The sequence below is a fragment of the Muscardinus avellanarius genome (assembly GCF_963383645.1).
Source record: "Muscardinus avellanarius genome assembly, chromosome: 6".
Taxonomy (NCBI): Eukaryota; Metazoa; Chordata; class Mammalia; order Rodentia; family Gliridae; genus Muscardinus; species Muscardinus avellanarius.
In genome coordinates, this window is record NC_137791.1 from 92,883,576 (window position 1) to 92,899,009 (window position 15,434).

The 15,434-nt window shown below is 45.5% G+C and overlaps 1 protein-coding gene across 1 annotated transcript in view; it reads left to right on the forward strand.

The window, feature by feature from the left end:
* Positions 1-7,901: 7,901 nt before the first annotated feature.
* Positions 7,902-15,434, forward strand: part of IGFBP7 (insulin like growth factor binding protein 7) — a gene marked incomplete at its 5' end in the record, with an annotated part of 87,026 nt that continues 79,493 nt past the window's right edge. Inside the window, one exon of the mRNA XM_080697062.1 lies at positions 7,902-8,367. Coding sequence (XP_080553188.1) covers positions 7,902-8,367 — 466 coding nt within the window. The remainder of the gene's footprint in view (positions 8,368-15,434) is intronic.

A 15,434-nucleotide genomic window follows, 5' to 3' on the forward strand; every position in this document is an offset into this window, starting at 1 on the left:
GTAGAATTCCCCTGAGTTCAATCCCCAGTTAAGGGGAGGAGGGGAGGAGGAGGAGGAGGAGGAGGAGGAGGAGGAGGAGGAGGAAGAGGAGGAGGAGGAGGAGAAGAAGAAAACAACAAACTTTCTCAATTCTACCTCCCTAAAGTTAATAGACAATCAGTGGTAACTTAAACAACAGAAATTTACTTCCTCCCAATTCTGAAGACTAAAAATCTATACCAAGGTGCCCAGAGTCCTAGTCTCCTTGGAAGGCCATAAGGGAAAGATCTGCCCCAGGGTTCTCTTTCCTTGGTTTGCAGATAGATACCCTCTTGCTGTCCCTTCACCCGGCCATCCCTTTGGACACACACAAACTACTGACTGATTCCAGAAGAAATAGGAAACATGAATCGACCTGTTTGGGGCTGAACTTGTGTTCCTTGCTCCCCTGAGTTCGTTTTCTATTGAAGCCCTAATCCTTAGTACCTCAACATAAGACTGCATGTGGAGAGAGTCTTTAAAAAAGATGATGAAGTTAAAATGAGACATTAAGATGAGGTCCGAAAGCCAGGCGTGGTGGTACACACTTGTAATCTCAGCATTTGGGAGGCTGAGACCAGAGGATCGCAGTTGGTGGACAGCCTCAGCTATTTAGTGAGGCCCTCTGCAACTTAGTGAGACCCTGTTTCAAACAAAAAATAAATAAAGAAAGAATAGGGAAGTATATCGGAAGATCGCAGAGGCTGGCAGCGGCCGAATAGGACATATATTCCTCTGAGAAATCCCGGACAACAGATTTTGGTTTAATATCTGATTGGAACAACAAACAAAGACATGCCCAGCCATGATTTCCTATCTAAAATAGAACAGAGAAGAGATGGACCAAGATGGCGGCAGCAGCGGCAGTGGTGGCCAGTATTCAGGAGAGGCAAACAGATCCAATCCAATTCACCTTGAATTTTTTAAGAAATCTCCCCAAAAGTAGACTGCTCCTGCCCCACATGCTCAGAACTCTGGACAACAGACTGTATAAGAAAAAGGTTTGTGGAGACAAACCAAGTTGGCGCGGCCACTATTCGAGAGAGGCAGAAAGATCCAATCTAATCCACCTTGAAATTTTGAAGAAATCTCCCCGAAAGTAGACTGCTCCTGCTGTACATCCTCAGGAATGCTGGACAACATGCTATGTAAGAAAAATGTCCGAGGCGAGTTGGAGGGAGCCCCACCCACATGGCCAGGCCAGCTCGCTGCTGCACCGGGCATCTGGGAGACCTCAGCATTCATGGCTGCTGCGCTCCTCTGCAATGCGCTGGGGGCGGAGGTGTGCTTGGAGCAGGATCCCGCTCTCCGTGGTGAGGCTGTGGGCCTCCGCTTTCAATGGGAAGATAAAATCCATTGCTGCTAGGGAATCGGGCTCCCAGCTTCTGTAAATGACATGTGCTGTTTTCTCCTACTAAAATAAATATATATATATATATATATATATATATATATATATATATATATATATATGGAAGAAAAAATGGGAACCTCTGTAGACGTCCTGCCCACGGTGATGGGGACCGGAGCCAGCTGCACAGTCAGGCTGGGTCTGGAGCCAGCAAGGCCGGGTCCGGAGCCTGTTGCACAGCAGGGCTGGGACCGGGGCCTGCTCCACAGCAAAGGGGCAGCAGGTCCCCACAACCATGCGACCAGGAAGCACTAGAAGCTGCTGCTACCTCATCTCTCAGCAGATTCCCAGATCCAAGTGATCTCTATTAAAAAAAAATTGGTTGTGAGTGGATCATCTTGTCAAAGTTACTCACCTTCTGGCTTTCAGAATTTCAGTAAGTGGGAATCAGTGTGGAAATTAAAAGAAGGACTTCCAAGGAAGAAAGAAACTGTAATTGATCACATGTGGAGAAATAGAAGCTCTAATACATTATTGGTGGGATTGCAAATTAATGCAACCACTTTGGAAAACAGTATGGAAGATCCTCAGAAGAAGGAAAATGAACTTACCATATGATCCAGCAATACCACCTCTGGGTATCTAGCAAAAAGAATGAAAATCAAAATACTAAACTAATGCATGAGCAACCATGTTCATAGCTGTGCAATTCACCATTACCAAACTATGAACCAGCCAAGATGTCCTTCAGCAGACTAGTGGATTACAAAACTATAGGATGTGTATACACAATGAAATTTTGCCCAGCCATAAAGAACAAAATTATGGAATTAGAGTGAAATGTCACAAAAAAATAAGAAATGAGATGCTTTCCTTAATGTGTAAAAACTAGGGAGAAATGGGTAACAGAAGGAACTCTGGATGAAGAAGAAATCCTGTAGAGGAGCAATTAAGGTGACCTATCTGAGGGGGTGGGAGGGGGGAAGAGGGAAGCTCTCTAAAGCACATAATGTACTTAAACATATCAGAGTTACTCAGGAAACCAAGCATGGGAAGGAGGGAGGGGGAGGGAAAGGGTTAGCGATTGGGTAGGGGCTGACTGGGTGATGCATGCATGTATATTTCCACATATTTTTATACCATTAAGATATATGACTACAACACACCAATAAAAAACTATTTTAAAAAATTTAAAAAATTAAAATTAAAAAATAAAGAATAAAGACAAGGCAGGGGGTATGGCTCAGAGGTAGAATGCCCTGGGTTCCATCCCAAGTACCGCAAAAAAAAAAAAAAAAAAATAGATAGGGTCCTAAACTAATATGACTGTGTCCTGCTGAAGATCACTGAAGAAAGGGGAGGAGACTGCAAGATGTGTGCACACAGAGGAAAGGCCTGTGAGCACACAGGGAGAAGGCGGCCTCTGAAGGCCAGCCAGAGAGGCCATAGGAGCAAACCAGCCTGTCCTGCCTTGATCTTGGAGTTCTCACCTCCAGAACTGACAAGAAAAGTTTCTTGGGGAAAGAAATTAACCAGATTATGTAGATGCATGTACAAATATGTAACAAGAAATCCCACTATTGTATGTCATCACAGCTCACTGAAGAGAGGAAGGAAGGAAGGAAGGAAGGAAGGAAGGAAGGAAGGAAGGAAGGAAGGAAGGAAGGAAGGACTATCAGGTTATGGGGTGGCTGTATTCATTGGCTAGAGCTGCTATAACAAAATACTACAGACAGGGTGGCTTTAACATTAGAAATTTATCTTGTGTACCATGTCCAGCTGAGACCCTATTTCAAAATAAAAAATATAAAGGGCCAGGCTTGGTGATGCATGCCTGTAATCTGAGTGGAAGCTGAGACAGGAGGATAGCAGATTTGAAACCAGCCTCGGCAATTTTGGGAGACACTCTCAGCAACCTAGCGAGAACTTTTTCCAAACACATAGAAATAAAAGGGGTTAGGATGTAGCTCACAGGTAGAATGCCCCTGGTGCCAATCCCCAGTGTCTGTCTGTCTGTCTGTCTGTCTGTCTCTCTCTCTCTCTCATCACTGAAGAAAGATCACTCTGAAAGAGAGAGAAAGAGAGAGAGAGAGAGAAAGAGAGAGAGAGAGAGAGAGAGCGCGAGCAGATGAAGGGGGAAGGAGGAGGAGGAGAAAAGGAGGAAGAGGAGGAGGTCTGATATGCCTGGAGATAAAGTTCAATGGCAGAGTGCCCTGGGTTCCATCCCCACACCACAAAATTAATTAACTATCTAATTATATGTACCATATTAATCAAATAAAATGCATCCTTAGTGCTTATCCCAATAGATGCATAAAACGCATGTGATAAAATGTAATGAAAGTCTCATGATTTAAAACGCTCACCAAAATGGAAAGAGAAAGGAATTTACTCAACTTGCTAAGGCTGTTTATGCAAACCCTGTACTTAACTGCTACTCAGTGGAGAAAAACTAAAGCCTTCCCTCTGAGGTGGAGACGGCAAGGACGTCCCCTCTCACCTCTGGCAGCTAGAGCGCAGTGAGCAGATCTGGAAGATCAGGAGGGACCTGCGGGGAAATTAGGTAAGCCCTCCGGAAAGAAAATTCAGGGACTCCCACCCAGCGCAGTCAGAGAACCATAGCGCTATTGGGAAGCTTAACTCAGGTGGCCTCCAGCCGTCAAGCGTTGTCTACAATGCCGCTTTCAGTACACACCTGCCTGATTTAGGCAACAATGGAAGACTTTCTAATAATGCAACAAGAGCACAGACACACTAAGTGGTATCTGGAGAAGCGACCATGGCCTGCTCCAGTGCACAGGAAGAAGACAGCTTCCACGCTGAATAAAGCGCAGGGGAAACTCACAGTGCTTTTCCACTCTGGGAAGTGGCCCATCCCAGATCCTTTCTTTGAAACATAACCCCTTTATCAGAGCCTTCTCTTAAACTGTACCCCACTTCCCTGCATAATCCTCTTATACATCCCTATTCGTGCTTTCTGTTTGAAATATTTTTCTTGGGAGACAAGAACTGAAGAAGAGAGATCACCACCCTATAATATTTATCGCTAGGAGAGATTATCACCCTATAACATCACCACTTCTATTCGACATACTCCTGGAGAAACTAATCGGCTCAATTAAGCAAGAAAAGGAAATAAAAGGCACCAGTTTAAACAGGAAGAAATAAAATCATGATGTGACTCAGTGACAGGGTCTGGTGCCCACATCCAGGCGATTTAGCTGCTCCATTTCCCTCCCTTTCCTCCATTCTCTGGATAACCACATCTCTTCCCGTGCTCAAGTCCTCTAGCTGACACTATCACAGAGGAGGCAGAGGGGGCGCTGTTGCTGCGTTTGCTTGTTGGACAGTGAGGGGTCCCAAAAGGAAGGACTCGAGGGTCTTACATGCTTGCATTCTCCCTGGGGGCTGCAATGTCGGTATCCACACACACTCTGCACACACACACACACACACACACACACACACACACACACACACCCCATGTGCATGCACAGACATTTGCAGAGCATGTGGGCTTCCTTTGAGCATCAGGATAAGCATTTCTATTGGCCATCTTCCCACCCTGTTCTCCTCCTGCATGCACCAACCCCAAATGGCATGTCCTCAAATCCTTGTCTCATGGCGGCTTCTGAAGCACCTTAAACTATAACAGATAGTCGAAGCAGTTGGTGGAATCAATTTACTGGATCCTGGCCAACAAAACGATAAAACTGAAATAGTGTAGAGGCAACACCCGGCATTCATGTTGTTTCCTTACATTCCTAGGTCATGTAAACTGTATTTCTTACTGCAGAGAAACAGCAGAAATATTTAGGAAAACTCTGATCTAAAGAATTTTATTGTTTTTAAAGGAATTGTCCTGTAAACACATATCATTTTTTAAAAGGTGCCATAGCCAGGGGTGGTGACGCACATTTGTAATCCCAGTACTTGGGAGGCTGAGACAAGAGGACTGAAAATTTGTGACCAGCCTCAGCTACTTAGCAAGACCCTATTTCAAAATAAAGAATAAAAAAAAATAGGGCTGGGTGTAGCTCAGAGATAGAATGACCCTGGGTTTAATCCTCAGTACTGCCAAAAATAAAATAAAATAAAATAAAATAAAATGCAGCACACACACATACCTATAGTTAGAGTACTTGGAAGACTGAGACAAGAGGATCGAGGGTTAAAGGCCAACTTAGCAAAAGCCTGTTTCAAAGTGAAAATGTTTAAAAAGAGCTGGGGGTATAGCTTAAAGGTAAAATGCCCCTGGGTCCAAGCCCCAGGACCAAATTTAAAAAAAATAATAATAATAATCTCATCTTTAAAAGGTACCACTTTTCTAGACTATGCTAAAGAAAATCCAAAAAGCAATGTCAGGCTTTCTGAATAGGAGGGTGTCTGCTTCCCCCAAAAAACTTTGTAATTATTTAATTTTTTTAAAGTTTACAGTAATAATCCTAGGAAGACTACTGAGAGTGATTCCTGTGCATTGCTGATGGCAAACAGAACTTCCATCTTTGAGCTAGCAATCTTCAGCTCTATCACCAAAATAAAGCCACAAAAGACCTAACATGTGACACTCGGAATGATACATTCTGCAACTAAAGCCTTCCCTCTGAGGTGGAGATGGCAAGGATGTCCCCTCACCTCTGGCAGCTGGAGAGCAGTGAGCAGATCTGGGAGGAAAAGCCTGTGAAGTTGCATGAGCAGAGCGCGTCATAGCATGGTTCAAAACTCCCATGGGAACGCCAGTGAAAACTGAGGGTCCTTTAGGCTCCTCCGTGGCACCTCCACGGACTAGCTGGGATCCCTGCGACCCCAGCCCTGCTCAGCTGGCCAGAGAGGTTTATGTACTTAAGACACGGACACAGTTCTTCCGTGGAAAGCACAGGATTCTGTGCAATGTGAGAAGGTGACACAAGGTTATGAGGATCTGAAAGGAAAAGCGATGGGCAAAGATTTGTCCTTTCAACCTGTAGCCCAAGACCACACTGGGCCTGTGACTAATGGAGACTTAAAACCCATTTCCCATCCTTACCCCCTTCTTTTTTTTTTTTTTTTTTCCCCAGTACTGGGAATGGAAGCCAAGAGCATTCAAGCTCTGAGCTACATCCCCAGCCCTATTTTTGATCCTTTATTTTGAAACAGAGTCTCACTAAGTTGCAGACGCCCTCCCTAACTAGATGAGGCTGTCCGCAAACCGAGATCCTCTGGTCTCAGCCTCCCAAATGCTGGGATTACAAGCGTGCGCCACCACGCCCGGCTTCCTATCCCCTTTCTTAAAGGCTATTCTTAAAAAAAGGCTTCCCAACACAAAAAATAAGAAATCAGATGCTCTCCCTAATATGAGAAAGCTAGGGAGAAATGGGTCATAGGAGGAACTCTAGATGGAGATTCTATAGATGAGCAAATAAAGAGACCTATCTGAGGGGATAGAAGGGGGAAAGAAGGAAATTCTCTAATGCATATGGTATACTTTAACAAACATATCAATCACTGAGCCAAACCTGAGGAGGGAGGGGCAGGGAATGGGGCTGGAACTGGGTAAGGGCTAATTGGGTGATGTGTGCATGTATGTCTCCACCATCTTGTACCCCATTAAGATGTATGACTACAATGCACCAATAAAATTTTTAAAAAATATAAGACACAGACACAATAAGTTTCCCAAACCAGAGGGGGGGGGGGAGTACCCAGGTGCTCCTGGTGCACAGAGAATTCAATCAATTAAACATCAGGCCATCTCCAAGTCGTCCTTAGGGTTAAAAAGTATACATTTCAAATGGGGTGTGAATTGGACAGGGGCTAAATGGGCGAGGTGCACATTATGTCCACACAAGTTTTTTTTTTTTTTTTACCCCATTATGATGTATGAATACAATGCACCAATAAAAAAAAATTTTTTAAGTATACATTTCAGCCCTGCGTGGTGGCGCAAGCTTGTAATCCTAGCTTTCGGGAGGCTTAGATTAGAGGATTGTGGTTTGCCAGACGGCTAGTGAGGCCCTCTGCAACTTAGTGAAACCCTGTCTAAAAATAAATAATAAAAAAATAGGGCAGGGGGTGTAGCTCAGAGGTTGAATACTCCTGGGTTCCATCCCCAGACCCCGCAGGCTTGTAATCCCAGCATTCGGGGAGGCGGAGTTCGGAGGATCGAGGTTCTCAGACAGCCTCCGCTACTTGGGGAGGCCCTTGGCAACTCAAGGAGACCCTGTTTCCAAAATAAAAAGACTAGGGAGCACCGAGCACCGTCTGAATGCATGCCATTTTCAACGTGATCCACATAAAAATAAGTAAAACTGCCTTCCCTCGAGATGAAAAAAATAATACATAGACTAAAAACTAGGGCTAGGGGTATAGCTCCCAGATACAGTGCCCCTGGGTTCCAGCCCCGGTACCAAAATTTAAAAAAAAAAAAAAAAAAAAAAAAAAAAGTGTGCACTGCTGGGCTGGAGGCGGGGTGGGCGGGGCGCGGGCGGGCTCCAGGCTCCAGGCTCCAGGCTCCGGCCCGCGCCCCGCTCACTCGCGCCCCGCCGCCGCCCGCATGGAGCGCCCGCCGCTGCGCGCCCTGGCCCTCGGCGCCGCGGGGCTGCTGCTGCTGCTGCTGCTGCCGCCGTCCGCGCCGACCGCGCCGGACGCCTGCGGGCCCTGCCTGCCGGCCGCCTGCCCGCCGCTGCCCGCGCAGGGCTGCCCGCTGGGCGAGACGCGCGACTGGTGCGGCTGCTGCCCCGAGTGCGCCCGCGGCGAGGGCGAGCCGTGCGGGGCGGGGCGCGCGGGCCGCGGCCACTGCGCGGCGGGGCTGGAGTGCGTGAAGAGCCGCCGGCGGCGCAAGGGCAAGGCGGGCGCGGCGGGCGCGGGCGGCGTGTGCGAGTGCAAGAGCCGCCACCCCGTGTGCGGCAGCGACGGCGCCACCTACGCCAACCCGTGCCGGCTGCGCGCCGCCAGCCTGCGCGCCCTGGCCCGCGGCGAGAAGGCGCTCTCCGCGGTCAGCAAGGGCACCTGCGAGCAAGGTGGGCACCGCGCCGGCGCCGCGCTCCTCCCCCGGGGTGGCTCTCGGCTTGGGTGCGCGTGCCCAAAGGGCGAGCGCTCGCACCACTGGGTGCAGACGGGGAGAAAAGGTTTCCCGGACCTCGGGCTCCCCCGCCCACTGTGCGCACCCAGCTGGGGCGAACAGCTGGCAAATCCCAAGCAAACACCGCGCCCCCGCTCTTTGGGGACCCAGAAAGGTCTTTTTTTTTTTTTCCTTCTTCGTTCTTGGCTTAGGTGTGTAGGGAGGTGACCTAGAGAAAAAAGGGGGGTTTGTCGGTTAGAACAAAGTAAGAACTTTTAGAAAGTTGTTTGTCCTTCTAACTGGGTAGATGGAAAGACTTTTTAAAAATTGGGTTTCATAGTTCTTAATATTCACTTACTGGGGCTTAGCAATTTTCAAACAGTAATCAAGCTGGGTAGTTAACTTGTGGGTAAACATAAAACACAAACTCTGAAAAAAATTCATTTTAGGATGTAGTTTCTGTTGTAAACCTTAGGGCCATTTTGCTTTCCTTTCGGGTTCTTTTTGGTACACAGTTTGTGGCCAGGATACACTGTTCAACAAGATACTTTTGAGATTATGCTTGTTTATTTCATACAAGTCCAGGCTTGCCATAAATACAGTGGGAAAGAGTCTAGATTTGCACACACACATACGAAGGGGGGGAGAAAGTTTTAACTCTAATGCCTGAAATAACTTTTTCCATGGGCAGTGTTTTCAAAGGAAGGTTAGAAATGCAGTGTTGGCAACTCCTGTCTTGCTCTCAGCCAAGGTAGAAGAGGGACGGACGGGAAACAGTTCTACTGAGAAGACAGAAGCCATTGCTCTTGCTCTCTTTAACACAGTCCACTCTTCCTCCAAAACTTCTAAATAATACTTCACTAGAACTTTTCCCGTAAGCCTTTATACTAATAGGTTATATGCTATTAATTTCAAAGTTTGCTATAGAAGTCTTATATAGTGTAACTCCATGTTAGCTATTTATGGTTTTACTAACTGAAGGTTAGAAAATCACAACTCCAAATAATTCATATATATGTTTCCAAAAGAAACAGCTGTTTGTTCCTTTGGATCTCATTTATCAGTTAACCTCGCCAAAAGAGAAATGTGCAGTGTTTAAGAATTCGTTCCAGATATTGAGATTTTCTCCTGGACACACCAAGGGAAAATTTCCCCCATAGTCTTTCATGATAACTGGTACTTGCCTTAGAACAGAAGTTTGTATTCAAGTGCTTTTGTCATTTTCTAATTCATAGGTGGTCTTATCCCCTTTTCTTTCCTGTTAACTTACTTCTCTCAATACTCACGTGGCATAATGGTAAAATATGAAGCCTGATGGTCATACAGAATTATTATCATGGACACCTCTCTCCCCAACACCTCTCCAGACCATAAACCTCCCGAGAGCATGAACCTGGATTTTCCTAATGTTGGAAAAATATTAGAAGAAATAGCATCTAGAGCTGGGTGTGTTGGCGCACACTTGTAATCCCAGCATTTGGGAAGCTGAGACCGGAGGGTTGTGGTTTGCGGACAGCCTCAGCTACTTAGTGAGGCCCTTTGCAACTCAGTGAGATCCTGTTTCAAAATAAAGAATAAAAAATAGAGCAGGGAGTAGCTTGGAGGTCGAATGCCCCTGGGTTCAATCCCCAGACCCACACACAAAAAAAAAGCATCTAAAACTGAAAACCTTAACAGAGATTAGCCTTTCTTTCCAATTTAAACAGAGGTGTGAGATTTAGTTTCTGAAAGGGATTACAAGAAAATACCCAGAGAGAACAGAAGAGATTATGAGGTCCACCAGAGTGCCTTTTCACAGCAGAAACTAATGGTATAAAAACCAGGTCTTCTGCTATATTTATTCTGGTCCCTGAACATGCTTTGACACTTGTAGAAACAAACTGAACAGAGCATCATTTACTTCTCTACCACTTAGTACTAGGGCTTTGCAAAGAATAGGAAATACATTTTCTAACTTCTTCCGGCCATTTCTGTCCTCAACAGAAACTTGGATTATGCTTGTGTATTGAAGGGGAGAGAACTTGTAGGACTCAACCATGATGGTATGATTTAGTCTGCATTCTGGTCTTTTGGTCTCATGAACATAAATTTAATGAGCAGCTAGCGGGTGTTGACACTGTGCTAGGGGCTGTGTAGACAGGAATGCACAAAATGAATCTGGTCTTGCTGATTAAAAAAGTATACATATAGCTGGGCGTGGTGGCGCACACTTGTAATCCCCGTGCTTGGGAGGCAGAGACAGGAGGATCTCACAGGTTCAAAGCCAGCCTCAGCTACTTAGTGAGGCTCTCAGCAACTCAGTGAGACCCTGTTTCCAAATAAAGTATAAAATAGGTCTCCTAGTATAGCTCGGAGGTAGAAAGCCCCTGGGTTCCACCCCCAGTACCACCACCAAAAAAAAAGTATACATATAGAGTTAGAGACGTGGCTTGGTGATAAAGTACTTACCTAGCAGACACAGGGCCCTGGGTCAACCCCCCAGAACCACAAATAATAACAATAATAATAATAATAATAATAATAATAAATAAGTAGATAAATGAAAAAGCATGAGTATATCCAGGCACAGTGGCTCATGCCTGTAATCCTGACTATGGGGGAGGCTGAGATAGGATCACAAGTTTGAGGCCAACCTGGGCAACTTAGTGAGACCCTGTTTCTAAAACAAGAAGGGCTGCCGGGCGCGGGGGCGCACACTTATAATCCTTGTGCTTGTGAGGCTGAGACAGGAGGATTGCATAGGCTCAAAACCAGCCTCAGCTACTTAGTGAGGCTCTCAGCAACTTAGTGAGACCCTGTTTCCAAATAAAATATAAAATAGGTCTGGGAGTATAGCCTGGAGGTAGAAAGCCTCTGAGTTCTACCCCCAGTACCACCAAATAAATAAATAAATAAAAATAAAAAATATTTAGCTCAATAAAAATATGTAGCTCAATGGTAGAGCACTTCTGGGTTCAATTCTAGTACCAGTAAAAAGAAAGAGAAAAAAAGTAGGAGCACAATTTGCAAATTCCCAGAGCACTTTCCCTGGATCCCTGGAGCTGCTCTTGGTCTACTTCTTTACCTAGATCAACACTTCTCTCCTTCTGGAGAAATCTTGTTCTGTTTGTTTTCTGTACCTCTGCAACAGAATCAAAGCCATCTGCTTGGAAGATAATGAGCTACTCATCCATCTTAAAACTGTCATCATGAATTTAGTATCTTTAGATCTTCTTGAGGTCCCAGAAGTCATGAGTAACTAGAGGAAGGGACTTCAATTTAACAAAAAGAAGCTGGTATAGTGACTTTGAGATGTATAATAAAATCTCCCTGTGGGAAGAGAGTGTGGTTCTCCTGTATTCCAAATCTTGGTCACACCTTTTATTCATGATCCATTAAATCTAAGGTCATTAACAATCCCATTTCTGTTATTTTGATCTTTTTAGGTACCAATTTCCTCTTTTTTCTCCAAATTAATTTTTACTTATGGGACCAGGTCATTTCTAAGGGTCTTCCTTCTTAAGGAAGTACCTTTAAGACCAAGAATAAGCTACCTATCAGGGCACAGGGGAGGTCTTCACAATATCCCTTCACTCTATTACTTGGGCCCCTTCTCTCCAGCCTCCCTGACACTCCAACCACAATATACTTGTGCACCTTTGTAGACACTGTCCTTTAGCCTGGAATCCCTAACCCCCCCACACACACACCAGTCTCTCTCTCTCTCTCTCTCTCTCTCTCTCTCTCTCTCTCTCTCTCTCTCACTCACAAACACACACACACACACACCCCTGACCCTTCCAGCCTTTGAACTTCTTGCTAGTTTCCAGGATCTTGTCACTTTCCTCGTGAGTCCCCCTGGCCTCCCCCTACCCCAGCATGAGGTCCTTGTTCTCCTACCACTTGATCAACCTCTAGCTGTTGCCACAACAAGTACTTACTGGACACTTGCTATGTCTATATAGGCAAGGGGCACCATCACAAGGGGTGAAGACCATGCACTCCACAACTGGACTCCCTAGCCATAACGCTACCATACACAAACCATGGCTTCATCCTCCTGGGAAGTGGGGATTCCAACCACACTATAGGTTGGTGCAAAGATTATGTGTCATGAAGACTGTCCATAGAAAACACTTGATAAATATTAACTGTTTTCATTATTTGACCAGAAAATAAGTCTCACAAAGGTAAGGAGTTTATTCCCTTGTAGATCACCAAGGGCCCAGACCAGTGCCTGGTGTGTAAAATATGCTTTCATGTCAGATGAATGAATAAATGAATGAATGAATGAATGAATGAATGAATGAATATATTATTTGGCCAGCACTCTTTTAGTTTCAGAGTACGCAGCCTTGAATAAAATAAACAAGGTCCCTTTCTCAGGGAGTATGAGCTTCAGACAGAAACAAATACATAGGTAGTTTCATGTAATTGTATATACAGAGTGCACAGCAGGTTTCTAGGGTGGAAGCTGGGTGAACAAGCAGTGCTTGGTGGGCAGAGGAGCCATGCCAAGGGTGAGGACCCATGAGGACGTCAGCAAGGGAGGAGCAAGGCCATGGCTTCGAGGTGAGCGAGCCCCACTGGTGTAGACCTTTCCCACTGTCTCAAAAGGGCCCTGAGAGTGTCTGTCCTCCCCGCTGGACTGTGAGCATTGTAAGAGGGACTCCATCCTGTAAGTCCTCACAGATTCCGTGGCTGGCTAATCATGGGCACTTTGTCAATATTTGTTGATCAAACAAAGGAATCCTCTTAAGAATGCGCCTTCCCATCTGAGATGCGGGCACCGGACTCTCCTGATACTGGTTCTTTCCTCCCTGCATCCGTCTTTGGCCTTCCTAAAGTCTAGGCCAGGGTTGTCATTGGATCATCTTCTGTCCTTGGCCATCCTGAACTCTGATATTAGATGGCCACTCCTCCTCACAAATCTCAACATTCCTGCATTCCACTGCTGGCTTGAAATAGGTTCAAAGGCTGCTTTGTGAGTGGGAAAAGCTTCAATAAAAATCTTGATTTTGAGAAACCCATTTCAGCTCATGAATTTTAAACATTTGTTCCTTGAGAAGTTCACTTCAGACTCACTTTTAAGGTTGATAATATAACCTTTCAATATCTATATTCTATTATTATCTTTCAGTGAATCTATGAACTTCATTAAACATTAAAAAGGGGTTCCAAAATTAAATGAAACTGTCTGATTCATCTTGGGGGAGGGCAAGTCAATGCAGCGATTTGCTAATTGATCATACCAGCAAAACCGGTGGGAGCCTAGAGGGGAAGACCCAGCTCTGCAGAGGAAGAGCCAGGGCTGACTTTTGGGGAAGTGATGGCCTGGCTGAGGCAGGGCCAAAAAGGAACTGGCTGGAGAAGAGCTAGCGAGGAGGCTGGAGTGGAGCAGGCAGGAAAAGGAAAGTGAGTGTGGTACATATACACAATGGAGCACTATCCAGCCTTCAAAAAGGAAATCCTGCCATTCATGACAACATGGATGAACCTGGAAAACAGTAAGTGGAATGAACCAGCCACGGAAAGACAAATACCATGTGATCTCATATCGTAGAACCTAAAAAAGTCAAACTCATAGGAGCAGGAAGGAAACTGGAAATTAACAGAGGTTGGAGTGGGAGAAACTGGGAAGATGTTGATCACAGGACACAGATTTCAGTTAGGAGGGAAAAGCTCAAGAGATCTGTTGTTACTTCATGGAGACTATAGTTAATAACAATATATTGTATGCTTGAAAATTGCTTTAAGTGTTCTCAACACACACACACACACACTCACACACACTCACACACACACACACACACACTCACACACACACACACACACTCACACACACACACACTCACACACACACACACACACACACACACGTGTAAGTACGTGAAGAAACTTGTATGCTACCTTGCCTGACTTAGCTGTCCTGCAGTGAATACATATATAAAAACGTCATGTTGTATACCATAAATATACACTATATTTATTTGTCAATTAAAAATAAACTTTTTTGTGGTACCAGGGGTTGAGCCCAGGGGCATTCTATGTCTGCACTACACCACTGGCCCTATTTTATTTTTTATTTTGAAGCAGGGTCTCACCAAGTTGTCACACAGTGGCCTCAAACCTGAAATCCTCCTGCCCCAGAAATTTTTTTAAAGAAGGGAGGTAAGCCTGTGATTCCACAGGACTGCCTGCAGGCAAGAGGGCAGAGGGGCAGCTACACACTGCATAGAGCCCGGTGAGGGAGGGCCTCCAGGCTATGAGTGGATGGAGTCGTCAGAAGAAGAGCAGGGGTGGCCACTAAGTGACTGGATCTATGCTTTGGGGAAACCTCTGTTGGCCACCTCTGGGGAAGGGAGCAAGACTGCAGTCAGAGACTCCTTACTCTGGAGGTATTCCCATAACCCCAGCAGGAGATTGCCAGGCTCCTTTTCAAGACCTTCAAAGTCTCAGATCCTACAAACATTGCTAAAGCCAGGCATGGTCGTACATGCCTGTAATCCCAGTACTTGGAGGGATTACAGTGACCTATCGAGACCCTCAGCAATTTAGTGAGACCCTGTTTCAAAATAAAAAGGGCTAGAAGTATAGCTCAGAGGCAGCATGCCCCTGGGCTTAATCCCCAGTACCAAAATAAAAGCATTGCCAAATCCAGTTCCTAGCCTGCTCTGGCAAGCTGTTCCTTGGGGGAGTGAGAAGCTGTTCTTACAAAATGACTGCTCACCGAGTACCCTGCCTCCAAGTCACAACCACTTGTGTCCATTTGAGGAAGTTCTCCACCCTTGCTCCATCCTCACTCAGCTTGCAGATCAGAAAGAGAAAAACACACACAACACAAAATAAGTTAGTTGGGCACTTGTAATCCCAGTACATGAGAGGCTGTGACGGGAGGATCCCGGGTCACAGCCAGCCTCAGCAATTTGTGAGGCCCTCTGCAACTTAGATTCGGTTTCATAATAAATAATAAAATAGGGCTTTCAGTGCAGCTTGGAGGTTCAATCCCCAGTACCACAAAAAAAAAAAAAAAAAAGCTAATGTTTC